We start from the raw sequence: 17149 nt of genomic DNA, 5'->3' as shown, positions 1-17149 counted from the left end.
AACTTCACCCAAAGTCTTAAATCTTTCCTGTAGTGACACAATGGAGACATCCTCCACCACTTTGAAAAAGTAGATTTCCATTTTCCTCAGTGCATCTGTCATTTCCTGGTCAGGAGCCTCATAGGAGAATTGTCTCTTCATTGTTCGCAACCTCTACTGCTTAAGAACAGCTTCCACATTCATCTTCTCACACATTTTTTTAGCTGACACTTCAGTTTTCCTCAGAAGGTTGACTGGATCCATTTGCATTGTCTCTGATTGTAATAATTTGCTGAATTTTGAATTTTGGTCAGGATGTCATGCCACACTACAGTACAGACTGAGAAGCGGTAAAATCCAACCTCTTCAGCCAAAGATTGTGCCTCCATTTTTATGGCTCAGGGTTCTCCCCAGACGGTGGAACAGCGGCGCTGCGCCGCTATACCGCTCGGTCAGCGCCGCTATACTCCGCGCGTGACAGTGTCGAGCGTCCGTCTGTCCGTCCGTCCGCCATCCCCCGGTTGACGGCTAGGAGCTCCCGGCTGACGGCGATGAGCGTCCGTCCGTCCCCCGGCTGACGGAGTTGATGACCGGCTGTCCGTACGTCCGTGTCTCCCCCACCCGACTGACGTTGACGAGCGGTCCCCCCCCCCCCCCGGACAGACGGTGCGCCGCTATAATAACAATTTCTGGGGAGAACCCTGTGGCTGGATCTACAGCATTGTCAATCACCTCCATAAGTGCATCCCCGACTTCTGCAGCCTGGTATCTCTTGGATGTGTTAGACAAAGCTCATGGGAGGGTCCAGGTTGACATAACTGAAGCATTTCCATAGAGAGCCACTTTGCATCAGCAGCACCATGCTCCAGTGCTCTGGGAGAGTTTATAGTCCTGAGAGTTGAACACTGGATGACTGACAGCTGTCCTTCATGACAACAGAAGACACAGAAATCCTCCTCATCAAAAACATGACTTTGATCTGCGTCCTCATCTGGACTCTCCTCTGCTGCTGCTTCACAGGTAAAGTCCAGAGAATCAAACTCCTCTCCTCTATCAACATCTGTCCCTCTGAAATGAAGCCCACAAAACCATGACGCTGCTTTATGTTTTTGTCTCTGTGTCCTCAGAGTCCAGAGGTCAGATCACAGTGACTCAGCCTGGAGCAGTGAGCTCTGCTCTGGGAGGCTCCGTCACCATCAACTGTAGGACCAGTCAGGATGTTTTTTATAGTACTTACGACCCATACCACTATTTAGCCTGGTACCAACAGAGAGATGGGGAAACTCCTAAAATCCTAATTTACAGAGCTAGCACTCGGGCATCAGGGATTCCAGATCCAGATCAAACTCTGCCTTCACTCTGACCATCAGTGGAGTTCAGGCTGAAGATGCAGCAGTTTACTACTGTCAGAGTCTTCACTATCCCAACAGTCAGTGGGTGTTCACACAGTGAAAAACCGTCATACAAAAACCTCCCTCAGTCAGACTGAACAGAAACTGAACTGACTGCTGCAGCTGGAAGAAAACAAGTTTATTCCTGCATCACAGCTTCTCACCATGAAGCAAATGAAAGAGGACCCAGTTCCACACATGGCTAATAGGATTCATGCTTGATACAAGCAAATTCCCTCATTTGACAGAAGAATGTAGAAATACCATCCCATCTCCAGAAGCCTGTTACCTGTTTGTTGAGGTAAATCAAGACCTAGCTGCTGTTATAGAATTACAGTGATGTTCCTGATCTCTTGAGTTTGTTTCAGTTTGAAAAGGCACCTGGGAAAACTGATAAATATGCAGCCTGTTGGGATATGCAAGAGAAATGTGTCCACAAACACTGAACCCAGAAGGGAAGACTGATGTGAACACTTAGTGGTGAGGAGATTAACTGTGGCAACGCTTTCAATCGTATCACATGAACCTCTTCTGTAGAGGGAGTTACTCAGTCACTGAAATGTTACTACATGGACTTGAGACAAAGACATCTGTCCAACTGTAACTGATAAAGACTTCTATGTGTTCTGGACCTGCCCACATGTCTAAAATTTCTGCTACGAGTTTCATGAGCAAGAGATGTGAGATCCTCAACAACTTTTCCATCCTCTTCTGCAGGAGTGTATAAAGCTCCGTCACTCTGACCTCACCACTGAGTCACCCACTGTCCCGGTCGATGCCCAACTAGAACCCCTCCCTTCATCTGACCCTGAGCCCCTGCATTGCCTCTCTCTTCTATCGTTCTCCTCCTCTCCTCAGGCCAAGCGCTCCTACTCTGCGAGCATTATGCTCGGTGGAAGCCTGTTGGGCTGAAGCGCCGTCTAGTCAAAGTCTACACCTCCACCAGCGTTGAAGGAAGAGTCAGCCGAGAGTTTCGGAGAAGAGAATAGGAGTTTGTAATTAAGATTTACCTCTTAAGATTTAAATTTGTTTCTCTGAATGCCACGCATCCTGTGCGTGTATTCTTGGATGTATCAGACAAAACTCATGGGGATGGTCCAGGTTGACATAATTTAGGTATTTCCATAGAGAGCCACTTTGCATGAGCAGCACCATGCTCCAGTGCTCTGGGAGAGTTTATAGTCCTGAGAGTTGAACACTGGATGACTGACAGCTGTCCTTCATGACAACAGAAGACACAGAAATCCTCCTCATCAAAAACATGACTTTGATCTGCGTCCTCATCTGGACTCTCCTCTGCTGCTGCTTCACAGGTAAAGTCCAGAGAATCAAACTCCTCTCCTCTATCAACATCCGTCCCTCTGAAATGAAGTCCACAAAACCATGACGCTGCCTAATGTTTTTGTCTCTGTGTCCTCAGAGTCCAGAGGTCAGATCACAGTGACTCAGCCTGGAGCAGTGAGCTCTGCTCTGGGAGGCTCTGTCACCATCAACTGTAGGACCAGTCAGAATGTTTATGTTTATTCGAGCAGCTACCACCGTTTGCACTGGTACCAACAGAGAGATGGAGAAACTCCTAAACTTCTCATTTCCTCTGCTAGCTATCGAGCATCAGGGATTCCAGGTCGTTTTACAGGCAGTGGATCAAACTCTGCCTTCACTCTGACCATCAGTGGAGTTCAGGCTGAAGATGCAGCAGTTTACTACTGTCAGAGTCTTCACTATCCCAACAGTCAGTGGGTGTTCACACAGTGAAAAACCGTCGTACAAAAACCTCCCTCAGTCAGACTGAACAGAAACTGAACTGACTGCTGCAGCTGGAAGCTACTGCAGAGACTGATACACTTCACTGAGGACACACACACACACACACACACACACACACACACTCAGATAAACACACATCAGTCGTTAGCTAAAAAGCCTAATGATAAATCCCAGTATCTTTCTTGAATTGAAAATTCAAACCATCTGAAAATTAGGTTGTTTGCAGATGACATCATGCTTTATTTTACAAAACCTCCCTTCTCCCTTTTTCAGTTTTCAGTTAGATGGTTATCAACATGTTTCTTGGAACCATCACTCCCATTTGAAATAACCAAGAAATTAAGAAATATGAGATCTCCCAAACAGAAAATTTGGGGACAACTCACAAAGGACCAGGTGTTATTTTATTTTGGCTTACCTCCCATGGAGGATAATTTTGCAAATGGCAAAAGACTGCCTCATTTATATTCATCGTATTCACCAACAACAAGAGAAAGTCTTTGACACACACGTTTGGCAATAAAATTTAAGTTTATTTTAAGATTCGGAACAGGAAAGAAATAACTGATAGATGTTCAATGTGGTGGAAAGGTCAAACTAACACAAATGTCTTCATTTTAGATTATTCTGAAAACAAATAAACATTTCATGCTGATGTTAATTGCACAGAAGAAACAAAAGAACTAATAGAACTTCAAAGAGATCGTCATTTTAATTGTGTATCTTCCAAAACCTCCTCGTCTCTGTTGACCTTTGGTGGGACGACTTGATGGGTGAATGCCTGGAAGTTTGCTAGGAGATTGGCCGAAGAGGTTAATGCTGGAACACCCTTGGAAAACAAATGGCTAAGGGATAAGTGGGATTCAGTCTGGAGGGACGACTCCTGCTCATGGACCACAGCAGGGAATGTGTGCAGCTTTCTGTCTGATGGAGGCTTCTCTCAAAGCTCAACCAGATTTCAGCCAGTTCCCCCTGCAGCCCGTCAAACCAGGCACGCTGAATGTCCAAGAGGTCCTGATAATCCAACCTTCGACCCCACTCCTTTGGTGGTGTGATGGCATGTGAGGAAGTGCTGGTAAATGGGGAGTTGCTGGGGGACAGCTAGGTTGGCAGTACTGCTGCAGGTCAGGTTTACACTGCTGCCCTCTGCCAGGCTGCCAATGTGACTGACCTCAGTTAACACATTCAGCGGAGCATCTGTGCAAAAATCAGAGAGTGTTATATATTAATGCTTAGATTACAAATTTGATACAAATTTGTATAGATGGTCTACATGTGTGTCGCATTAAGGGGTTACAGTTTACATTTCATTGCGCACCTTGGATTGCAACATGTCAAATAAATTAACTTCATTACCTTGAATTAGTGCATGAAAAACTCAAACTTCCTGTTGATTTAACTGGAAATTTGTAAAACTTAAAATAAAGTCTTTGACCGGAAACACAGATGGTAGTTTGCATTTTTTACAGTGTGATCACATCTTCTACTGCAGACACAGATAATTCACAACCACATATTTATCAGAAACACATATTCCATTGAACACTTTCTGTGATATGCAGTTTAAACAACAACAAAAACAATATAAATCTACATGTAAATATGTAAATGTGTAGGTCAGTATCATGATATGTTGAGGACAGCTACAGTTGACTGACTCTGTGTGTTTGCATATGTGTCCTGCCTCTCTGCTCCCAGCCGTTAAGAGACCAGTGTTGATCAGTGGCTGTCCAGACCATTCACAGCCACTGACACGCCGGCAGCACAATGATGATGTCACCGGTTCTACTGCTGGCCACCCTGGGGCTCCTTGTTCAGGGTGAGACTCTCTGCTGAAAACTTTACTTCAGGATGCCACCAGGTTCACCACAGTGATGTTCTGCTATGATGGAGAAACACTGAAACAAGCAGCATGGACCTTCTTCCATCCGTTCTCCATGTTAAAGCAATGATCCTCTTCTGTTTGGATGTTGATCGTCTTTCTCCAAACTGGTTTGTCTCATTAACTCTTCTCTTTTTCATGTTTCTCAGATTCATCGGGACAAGTCACCGTGACTCATTCTCCTGCAGCTCAGTCTGTTGCTCCAGGACAGACTGTCTCCATCAGATGTGATACTCGAAGTTGGAGAATATGTGACAATTGGTACCTTCAGAAACCTGGAGAGGCTCCCAAACTCCTGATTTACTGTGGTACCAACCATCAGTCAGGAGTTGCAGATTGTTGGGACATTCTCTACGACTGACTTCACTCTAACAATCAGTGGAGTTCAGGTTTCAGATGCAGGAGTTTACTACTGTCAGACTGGTCGTACTGTCAACAGTCAGTATGTGTTCACACAGTGAAAAACCGTTGTACAAAAACCTCCCTCAGTCAGACTGAACAGAAACTGAGCTGACTGCTGCAGCTGGAAGCTACCGCAGAGACTGATACACTTCACTGAGGACACACACACACACACATACACATACAGAGTTATATCAAGCAGATTAATAATGTCATACATTGATGCTTACACCACTAATGAAGTTGTATTAGAACAAATTCAGTGACAAACGTGTTCTGGTAGAAAACAAGTTAATTACCCCATCACAGCTTCTCACCATGAAACATATGAAGAAGGACCCAGTTAAACAAACAACAATAGTGTTATTTCTGGGCTGTCTTCATCAAAGTTGTCGGTGTGTAGTTTTTTAATAAAAGAATCTGAGGAGGCAAGACTGGGTGGAATGATTGAGCAATCTTTATTGAAACAGATCTCAAGCCTGCCTCCGAACCAGTGTGGCCACACCCTGGTATTTACAAATCTATGGAAAAGTTATGCCCAATGTTTTGTCTTCTGCTCTACCAGAATTCCTCTCGAACCTTCGATCTTAGGAAATCTACAAGTTACAACCCTCCTTCTCTGCCTGAGTAGGCCTTTTTAAAGTCCCTTCGCCCGCACCTACCTACTTCTTCTAGTTGGTCACTTTGGTGGAGTCCATCTATCCAATAGGTTAAAGAGGAGTGGTTTGCCACCCTGCTCATCTCCTGAAAATCACTAAACTCTGTTGCTGTCAATCCTCACACTCTGAGAGAGACCAAAAGGTCTCTCTGTTCTTCTGGGGAAATGTATATGCTTGAACATGTCCCGACATCTGGCATGAGACATAAGCTTGGATTTAGTACTCTGAAGGGACCGCTTCCTCTAGCTAACTTTTGATGCACACAGAACTGATTAATGGCTTTGGGGGCACCTGGACATGTAAACCCTACTTTGGCGACATTTGTCACCAGAATTTATAAGGAAGCATGGCACACAAAGACAACTAACAATCTACCATTGATGATTACTTGCCCTTCTTAAGGCTTTTCCCACACATGGCTAATGGTCAGCAATATCCTGAATAAAGTTTGGACAGCAGTGACCTGCTCGTTATATATCGGTTTAGCAAGAAGCAGCTAATTTTCAGCTGTGACATGAAGAGCAATAAATTCAACCATATGATGAATGCTGATCTACACTTTGTAGTTTTGGATTACTCATCTCAATTTCATAGATGTATTACATTTAGTATAACTGATACAGAAGTGCAGATTCTTCTGCACGTATCATGATGTAAAATAACTTACCAAGCAAAGAAGAGTGGTTTGAAACAAGAGGAGTCATGCTAGTTACGAGCAAATACCCTGATTGGACAGAAGAATGTAGAAATACCAGCCCATCTCTAAAAGCCTGTTACTTGTGTAGTTGAGGTAAACCAAGACCCAGCTGCTGTGATAGAATTACAGCCATGTTCTTAATCTCTTGAGTTTGTTTCAGTTTGGAAAAGCACATTGGAAAACTGATCAATATGCAGCCTGTTGAGATATGCAGGAAAATGTGTCCACAAACACTGAATCCAGAAGAGAAGACTGATGTGAACATGTAGTGGTAAGGAGATAAAGTGCTGCAACGCTTTCAATCAGATCACATGATCCTCTTCTGTAGAGGGAATTACCCAGTTTTCACTGAAATGTTAGTACATGGACTTGAGACAAAGACATCTGTCCAACTCTAACTGATAAAGACTTCTCTGTTTTCTAGATCTGCCCAAATGACCAAAACTTCTGCTAGGAGTTTAATCAGCAAGAGCTCAGAGAACCTCAACAACTTTTCCGTCCTCTTGCATCAAGCTCTGTCACTCTGATGTCACCGCTGAGACGCCCATCATCACAGGTGATGCCCACCTCCAACCGCTCCCTCCACCAGACCCTGAGCCCCTGCATTCCCTCTCTCTTCTATCTTCCTTGTCCTTTCCTCAGGCCAAGCGCTCTTACTCCATGGAGCATTTCCACTGAGAGAAAGTCAACACTTCCAATGCCATGGAGTAAGAGTTAGCCTAGAGTTTCCAAGGTGAGTTAGTGATTAAGATGTTCCTGACTTTTTTGAATATTTACTATATTTTACTTGGTCAAAGTCTACACCTCCAACACCTGAAAGAAGAGTCAGCCGAGAGTTTCCCCGGAGAGATGAGGAGTTAGTAATTAGATATTCCTGACCTCTGTGAATTAAATTTGTTTCTCTGAATACGACCCACCTGTAAGTTTTTTCTTGGATGTATCAGACAAAACTCATGGGGAGGGTCCAGGATGACATAAGTAAAATATTTCCATAGAGAGCCACTTTGCATCAGCAGCACCATGCTTCAGTGCTCTGGGAGAGTTTATAGTCCTGAGAGTTGAACACTGGTGCACATAGCATCAACAGTCAAGCTGTGTTCACACAGTGAAAAACCGTTGTACAAAAACCTCCCTCAGTCAGACTGAACAGAAACTGAACTGACTGCTGCAGCTGGAAGCTACTGCAGAGACTGATACACTTCACTGAGGACACACACACACACACACACACACACACACACACACACACACACACACAGTCACACAGTGTCTCACCTTCCATTTGTATCCAATTATAATCCCATGCTCTTATAAGAGTTGCCATATAATAATGAGCCAAACAAGGACGGTTAATGAAAAAACTTCTGACCTTTGACCTCAGCTTGATACTGTATCACATCAGATTAGAACATTTCTTTATTCAAGACAACATGAAGACACAGAGCAGCATCAGAAACAATCCTGATCATGGTCGGCCCAAAATAAGCTGTTATCCTCAAATAATAACTGATATCATCTTAAATAAACAAAATTATGTTCAGCGAAGAACATTTAAATGTCCGCTATGATCATGAAAAAGAACACAAGACAAAATTATTATTTTTATTGACAGACTCGAGGTCCAGATATAAAAGACACACACAATATACAGACAGACATAAGATCAGTCATAGATAGACTTGTGTCCTCAATGGTTAAAAACATACAAATGTTGGTTCCAATATTTCCAAAAGCTGGAGGAATATCTTTTCTCACTTTGGGTCTATCAAAGACAGTATAATCCCATTCCTTGACTCAATCAGCCGACATATAAAATTATACATAAAATTCCCAAGTAATGCCTGACAAGTGGGAACGTTACAGTTTACAAACATCTTGCTAGCACTTTACCACCTTGGTTACTTTAACAAGATTCTAAGAGCATCATTATATGCCACCTCAATCTTATTCATCTTTGCTTTACTGTGGCTACACCATGGGTGTGCTGTGTAAAGCAGAGTACAGTATGCTCTAAAAACAGCTGTTTTAACTTAATCAGTGCACATATGAAATTTGCGTGCCAGCATATTTGCCTGAGCATATAATTTATAGCACTGGCGCTGAATATAATCATCATCACTAAGATCATTCCTGATGATATGCCCTAAGTATTTTACTTTGGTTACAGTATCTAGCTCTTGCTCAGACATGTAAAAGGAGGGAAACTTTAGCTTCTGATCCTTTTTAGTTCTGGCTATCCTGATAACACTCATTTTGAATTGAAATTTGATGTCAAACATACCATACTGCACAAAGTCTGAGCAGTTGCTGTAAGCCTAGAAAGAACATAAACATCGTTGCATTGTGCCTTTTATAGTTAGAGACAAGTTGTTTTAAAGCATAAATACACAAATAAAACTAAAGTATAAAATTATGTCTTCATCTCAAACAGTGTCAGCATCATATTCAAAAATGAAATAATTGACTGAATGACATAAACAGTCATTTACATCGATAAAGACTCTGTCATGTTCATGATGGATTCATGTCAGTCTGATGCACGTCCCTTCAAAGAAACAAAACTTCATTTTTCAATCAAATTAATTAAAATTTGACAGATGACATCTTGAATCCTTTTACAAGAACGATGAACCAAATATCATATTAGATTGGTGCTTAAATTGTACAAATAAATCCATATTTATCATACTGGACAGACTATAGGATAATACCTACAGTCTTAATACACTGAAAAAGTCATGTGGAAATAATGGAGTTGTTATTTTAGTGACTGTGTGCATTAATCTGACAAATGTTCCTCATATATCATATATGTTGAAAAAGAAGGTCAAAGACATGTCACATTTATAATAAAGGTAATGAAATCTTTATTGTTGTAAAATGTTGAAACAGAAGCAAGAACACATTAATGTTGAAACATGTTGAGAGAAAGAGAGAACAGAGAGAGAGCTGAGAGCAGTATGAGAGTAAAACCAGCAGCAGAGTCCCAGTGAGTCAGGTCAGGACTGGGAACACTGGTCTCTCCTCAGTGTCTCTGAGACTGGAGTCTGGGAGCCCTGGGTGGCCTCACAGGTCACAGAGCCCACCTTCCTCCACTGGTCTGCAGGGAGCCTCAGGGTGCTGCTCCAGCTGTAGCGGCCGTCCTTCTCCAGCACCCCGGGGCTCCTGCTCTGCTCCCAGCTGCTGCTGCTGCTGCTGCTGCTGCTGCTGCCGTCCACCTTCCAGGACAGACTCCAGTCTGAGGGGAAGCCCTTGTTGGCCAGACACATGAGCGTGGCCTTCCCCTGCTGCAGCTCCTCACTGGAGGGGGGCAGCACCGTCAGGGTGGGACGGACATCACCTAGGAGACACCAATCAGCTTAGAGGACAGGGACCACACTGCTGTCAATCAACCAGCAGACACTGGGACACCTTCACTGTGTGAGAGTTGATTTAGTCCTTTAAGGAGTTTCTGTCAGATGGTTTTTCTGCTCCACCAGTCACTCACTCACACATTGTTTCACTTCCCTTTAAGAAGCCTCTCATGCATATCAGCACAGAGAGAATCATCAAACAGAATGAGCTGAAATATATCAAACTACACTGGAAATAAAACACATCAAACTTTCTCATCACAATCAGACAAAACCTGAACTATATGTGACTTTAAAATATTTAGTGGACACATACACAAATACAGAAAATGAACCGACTGCAATCAAATGTTGGACAAGAGGAGCGTTTTGAACACTGCTGTCATTGAGGTGAAAAATTACATCTCCTCTTGCAAAACATTTGTAAAACAGGTTTACCGTTTTATCTTTTCTACACTTCAGGCTGTTTAAATGTCACTTTGACAGGAATGTGTAAAGAAATGTTTAGTAAAGCTGCTCTGAGTTAGCCTCCATGATAAAGGAGGAGAATTAAAACATGAAGAATAAAAGTGTTGGAATTAAAACAAGATATATTTATCTGTCTCAAACATAAAAAAACATGACATTAAAAATAACTTGTCAGTATTTTACGAAGGATTTGTACAGAAACTTACTTCCAACATCCAGTCTGGTTCCTCCACCAAAAGTCCACCACAGTGATACAAACTCATTGAGCCGCTGTACAAAAACCTCTGACTGTAGAGAGACACGGCTCTCTGACTTTGACACACTGAACTAAACCTACAAGTCCTCAAGATAAAACTTCACCATTAAAGTTGGAAAAAAAAGATCTATGTACTGTCCTGATATTAAAGTTTTCCTGCAACATAAATTTTAGAGTTCATATTACTGAAACAAACTTTGTCTCTTAATGACAAATATTTGCGCAGAAATGAAACATTAATTTGAAAAACTGACTACTTTCCATGTAATATAAAGAAAAAAAAAGAAAAAACAATGTCTGAAACAATGAAAAAATTAAAACATTTGACTTACTTCCAACATCCAGTCTGGTTCCTCCACCGAACGTGTACCACAGTGATACAAACTCATTGAGCCGCCGTACAAAAACCTCTGACTGTAGAGAGACACGGCTCTCTGACTTTGACACAAACAAACTCAACACAATTAGTCTCTCATTGTAAAATATTATCAGCTGATATGAAGAGTGACAAAACACAGAGCCACAGATTTACAGAATGTATGTTTTTTTTTTAATATATGTTCATTTTTAATTAACTTTAATTTACCCTTCATTTAATTTAAACAGGCCAGATGTCATTGTCAAACACATTTTTCAACAAGCACGAAGCAAAAACTCTGATAAAATTGATACTATATATATATATATATATATATATATATCATAATCAATACTTTAAGTGAATCGATTGATAACCAGCATGATGAGAGTAATCCAAGTCCCTGTTGGAGTCAGTCAGAGCATTTCCATAGAGAGCCACTTTGCATCAGCAGCACCATGCTCCAGTGCTCTGGGAGAGTTTATAGTCCTGAGAGTTGAACACTGGATGACTGACAGCTGTCCTTCATGACAACAGAAGACACAGAAATCCTCCTCATCAAAAACATGACTTTGATGTGCGTCCTCATAAATGGTAAATGGTCTGCATTTATATAGCGCTTTTCCAGTCTAACGACAGCTCAAAGCGCTGTACAACACATGCCACATTCACCCATTCACACACACATTCATACACTGATGACAGAGGCTGCCATGCAAGGCGCCAACTGCTCATCAGGAGCAATTTGGGGTTCAGTATCTTGCTCAAGGACACCTCGACATGCAACTAGGGGGAGCCGGGATACGAACTGGTGACCTACTGATCACTAGACGACCCGCTCTACCCACTGAGCCACAGCCGCCCTCATCTGGACTCTCCTCTGCTGCTGCTTCACAGGTAAAGTCCAGAGAATCAAACTCCTCTCCTCTATCAACATCCGTCCCTCTGAAATGATGTCCACAAAACCATGACGCTGCTTTATGATTTTGTCTCTGTGTCCTCAGAGTCCAGAGGTCAGATCACAGTGACTCAGCCTGGAGCAGTGAGCTCTGCTCTGGGAGGCTCCGTCACCATCAACTGCAGGACCAGTCAGGATGTTTATAATAATAACTATTTAGCCTGGTACCAACAGAGAGATGGAGAAACTCCTAAACGTCTCATTTACTATGCTAGCACTCGAGCATCAGGGATTCCAGGTCGTTTTACAGGCAGAGACATTCATACATTTAATTAATGATTCTTCTTACACAACATTGACATTGTATTATTAAGTATAAAAATTAGGAGATGAGAAAGTATCATGAATTGACCACCGTTTTATTGCAGGCTGAGGCAATGTGCAATATTTCACACTCTAGAGACTCTCTGAGCTTACATAGAGTAACTGTAGCTTACTAGTGGGAATGCAGGCAGGGTGGGAATTTTGTCATTTTAGGGGCAAGTCCATTTGGCCTTCACTTTTTTTTTCAGGGGCACCAAGGCCACATGACAGGGCACAAAGGCCACTGAGTAAAATTTGTGGATTTACATTTCAGACTGATACCATAACATCCAACATCCAACTTCACTGGCTCCCTGTACAATATCGCATCCACTACAAAAACCTCCTCCTCACATACAAAGCTCTCCACCATCTAGCCCCCACCTACCTCTGCAACCTCCTCCATGAATACAGCCCCTCTCGCACCCTCCGCTCAACCTCTGCTGGACTGCTAACCATCCCCACACCACGCCTCAGTACCATGGGTGCCCGAGCCTTCAGCTGCTCGGCACCCAGACTATGGAACTCTCTCCCCCCACACATAAGACAGTCAGACTCCATCACAACATTCAAATCCAAACTCAAAACCCACCTGTTCAAACTGGCATACTCACTCTGACTGGTCACTGTGCACTACACCTTTCTTTTCCTTTTTTATATCAATGTTTGTTTTTAATATTCTGTGATACTATGTGGTGATATTACTCTGTGATTTTATGCTTTTATCCTATGTAAGGTGACCTTGGGTGACTTGAAAGGCGCCACCAAACAAATAAAATGTATTATTATTATTATTATCCTAATTCATAATAAGACATGGATTATGTGTTAACACATTTCTTGATACCAAAATCAGTCGTTTTTGTTAAGTAGGGTTAGGGAGAGGTGATTTTGGCGACACCACACTGAATATAAGTGTTATTGCATATTTCTCACAATAGAAATTCCCCAAAATTATGGCAAAGCACATTTTTTCCAAACAAAAAATTGTAGAATAACCAGCAGGAGACCACTGATGTGTGGAGTGATTTTGGTGACACTACACTCTGAATAATAGTGAAGTTATTGAATATTTTTTGTAGTTTCTCTTATCTGTGTTGCACTCTGTAGACGGTCCCTGCGCTCTCTTCTCACAGCTGGCTGACCATACAGACCAGAGTTAATGTCCAGCCGCTCGTTTTGATTAACATACGGTTGTAGCTCGTTCTTCCTTAGTACGGTAGAAAAGAGCCGTCGTGTGTGTTTTAACAAGGTTTCACTTATGAGTTATTGATCCGGGAAGTTCGAATCTGTGAATATATTTCCAACTTTACCAAACTAAATCCTACCACATAAGTCAGTTATGTATCATGTCAAAACCGGCTGCGCTCGCTCGCTGTGCTGTAAGTTTCGTTCTTCTGTTTTGAGACGCTGCTGCTGTTTGAGAGGCTTTCATGTGAGATCATCGTGATGATGAGACTCCACCTGCGCGAACCGCGAACCCAGTGAAGTTACTGTGAGTGACTACTGTGCACTCAGGTGGCTGTAATTAAAGGCAAGCTCGCCACGCTGACCGGGCCAGGGGCACAGAGGCCACTGTGGCCGTACGATGAGTTTTTTTTTCACGTTGCATCAAGGCCAAAGTGCAGGGCAACGGCGGCCATGGCCATCGTGAAATTTCCACCCTGCATGCAGTCAATGCATTGTCTCTATATTGAAACGTCATCTGATCGGCCTGATTTGATCTATTTTGAGAACTCCGATCAAAACCGATAGGGGCGTTATCGGCCGATTGCGATCGGTTGCCGGTCGATCTGTGCATCTCTAATTAAGACAGGTGCATTGAGTAAAGATAATACGTTATTACAGATTCATGATAAATCTTCATGAATCTTTTTCACAGTTGAACAAATTACATGTGATGATTAGTCTTGATTAAAGTATTTGGTGCAGCTTCTCTATAGGGTTATTTTGCAAGTGTAGAACATCCGCCTTGAGCAGAAACAAGATAATTCCTCCTCTAAATGAATGGGTCAAGCCGTCCAAAGAAAACAGCCAAATATTACCACAAAGGAAGCTCAGTGACCAAGCAGGAATGAAACAACCAATGGTTATTTAAATGCCAAAATCTGTTATGAGACGAAACATAGCAACAAAACCTGACATCAAATAAACTAAATACTTAACTATCAAGGAAAATGTGAAAGGCCTCGATTAAAAAAAGGTGTCTGAAATCTTTTTAGAGTTGGACATAAAATAAGAGTGTGAAACAGAAAAAATACATAATCAACAGTGTACCATGAATGCTTTTTTTCACCTGAATATGCTTTAGCCAGCAATGGTGAATGGTCAGCAATGACATGAGGTACTAGGGGAGAGAAATGCCCTGCTTTATATTTAAAGACTTCAACTATTAATGTATCATGGTCATCTGTCACCTGAATATCATAGTAAGCAATATCTTGAGGACAACAATGCCAAAGTTGAGATTTAAAAGCTGTAGACAGCAATGACAAACAGTCAGCAGTGACCTAAATAGCAAAAAAATGATCAATATGATACATTCAAATCAACACATTCTAGTTCTGGATTACTCACCAAACTTTAGGCCTATTTATAGCTATATCTAGGATGGAAGTGCAGATTCTTACAGACATAATCAAGCAAAGGGGAATTGATTTAAAACAGTCTACAAGGTTTTAGAACATACCCTTCTTGTACAGAGGAATTTAGAAAAACAGGCCCATCCTTAAAAGCCTGTTACCCATGTAGTCAAGTAAATCAAGACCTAGTTGCTACTTTAGAATTATAGCGATCTTCCTCATCCCTTGAGTTGAGGTAAAGAATGTCTGGGCAACTGTGACAGACTATGACCACAAATAGTTCCTTTTTGTAAGTATGTTAGTTGAGGAAAATCAACATCTGATGCTATTCTAGACTTCACAATGAACACTTTCCCCTGGCACAGGTACACCCTAGTACTATGAAGACAATGTTTTGATTTGGAAAAGTGCCTCTGAGAACTGATAAGTATGCAGCCTATCCCAGTATGTGTCAGACATGTGACTGTTATAATAGAACCAAGAAGAAAAGACTATGACACGATACTCTTCTGCTGAGTTAGTTACCCAGTGGCCAAAATGTTACTACACGGACTTGAGACAAAGAAATCTGTCCAACTGTATCTGATGAAAACGTATATGTTTTCTGGACCTGCCTACATGTCCAAAACTTCTGGTAGGAGTTCCATTGGCAAGAAAGAGATTTGAGATTCTCAACAACTTTCCCATCCTCTCCTGCAGGAGGGTATCGAGCTCCGTCACTCTGACCTCACCGCTGAGAAAACCACTGTCCCGGGTGATGCCCACCTACCACCTGTAGGACACTATGGTATGTGGGCCTGACATGGGCAGCACCATAAATATATAATGCAGGAGACACTGCTCACACACTACTTTGATATATATATATGATAATTAATCACTGGTAAGTAATATTACACTTGTTGAAGGGGGCACCACCTCCGTGTTTAGTTATTGGAATAATCCAGAGGACATTATTCCAAAAACCTAACTGTACAAGTTGGCTTGGACAGTTAGAGTCCATTCAAAATCAATTTATTCAGTCTCAATATTCTGAAGTAGTGAATTCTTTGCACGTATCCATCGGTTCTCCATATTAAAATTAAGTTCCAGACAAAGACAAACGATTATATGTTTATTGACTAAATCATTTGGGTAAATTTTAGACGAACAACAGATAACAGAAAATGTAAAGACTGTAATTAGGAAAGTATTAAAGTCGTGTGTCCGTCGGTAGATGGTAAAGTTAAAGGGTCGGGTTATATATATTTAATATTATGGGAGTACATTTTTAATACTACGAGACCCTAATCTCAATTCTCTTAAGTTCGTAAGATAGAAGTTAGAACTTAGACAGAAGTCAGAGCTTTAGATACCACTCATTCTCACGTGTGTGGATCCAGCTGCATGAAGACGTTAAGCCGGTTTTGTCTGGGAGTCAGGAGGCACTGAAGTTTGGTGTTCTTGAGAGTTCTGGGTTGGACTACGGCACGGCGCGTCGGTCCAGTAGCCAGAGGGAAGGCCGGTACTCTGTTGAGGAACTCTTGTCCGAAGGCCCAGCGGGGGTTTCCGCCTTGGGAGCGCTGGGGGCAGAGTCGGTCTCGGCTGGGAGCACACAAAGTTTCTTTCGTTGGACTCTTTGCAAGGCTTGCAACGTTCTTCATCAGATGATCACAGTCTTGAAAAAGACTTTTGTTGGTGGTTTCAAATAGTGGTACTCAAGTTCTGATTCTGAAACTAATTCAACTTCTTCTGAATCAGGCGGTGATACTTTAACAGTATAAAATCAAAAAAGAAGAGAATTTGTTCTATAAAAAACTTGAATAAAAGTAAAATACTTAAAGTAGGGATTCAATTTGCTTGTCTTAGAGCTTGTTGAAAAAATAAAGTAAAGATTACTTTTAAAAATAAAAATAAAAATAAAAATGAAAAACAAAGAAGAGAAGAGAAGAGAAGGAGAAGAAGCAGGGGGAGAAGAGGACAGGGAGAGAAGCGTGTCCAGAGAAGAAGAGAGAGCAAGAAGAGGGAGAGCAGAGCAGAGGGGTCTGTTTATGACCTGCAGCAGGGGCCGGCTGACAGTGTCACACCTCCTGGGATCTGAGTTGAGGCTCTCAA

The 17149-nt window shown here is 42.1% G+C and overlaps 2 gene segments (V, D, J or C); one reads left to right on the top strand and one right to left on the bottom strand.

The window, feature by feature from the left end:
• Positions 1-2631: 2631 nt before the first annotated feature.
• On the top strand, positions 2632-3125 carry LOC115579245 (Ig kappa chain V region 3381-like). The segment is given in 2 exon segments: positions 2632-2683; positions 2791-3125. Coding segments are annotated over 2 exon segments (387 nt in total).
• Positions 3126-9776: 6651 nt separating this feature from the next.
• Positions 9777-15220, bottom strand: LOC115579244 (Ig kappa-b4 chain C region-like). The segment is given in 3 exon segments: positions 9777-10117; positions 11187-11240; positions 15217-15220. Coding segments are annotated over 3 exon segments (399 nt in total).
• Positions 15221-17149: the final 1929 nt, after the last annotated feature.

This window comes from Sparus aurata, chromosome 3, assembly GCF_900880675.1.
Source record: "Sparus aurata chromosome 3, fSpaAur1.1, whole genome shotgun sequence".
Lineage (NCBI taxonomy): Eukaryota > Metazoa > Chordata > Actinopteri > Spariformes > Sparidae > Sparus > Sparus aurata.
This window is presented reverse-complemented; position numbering and strand designations above follow the sequence as displayed.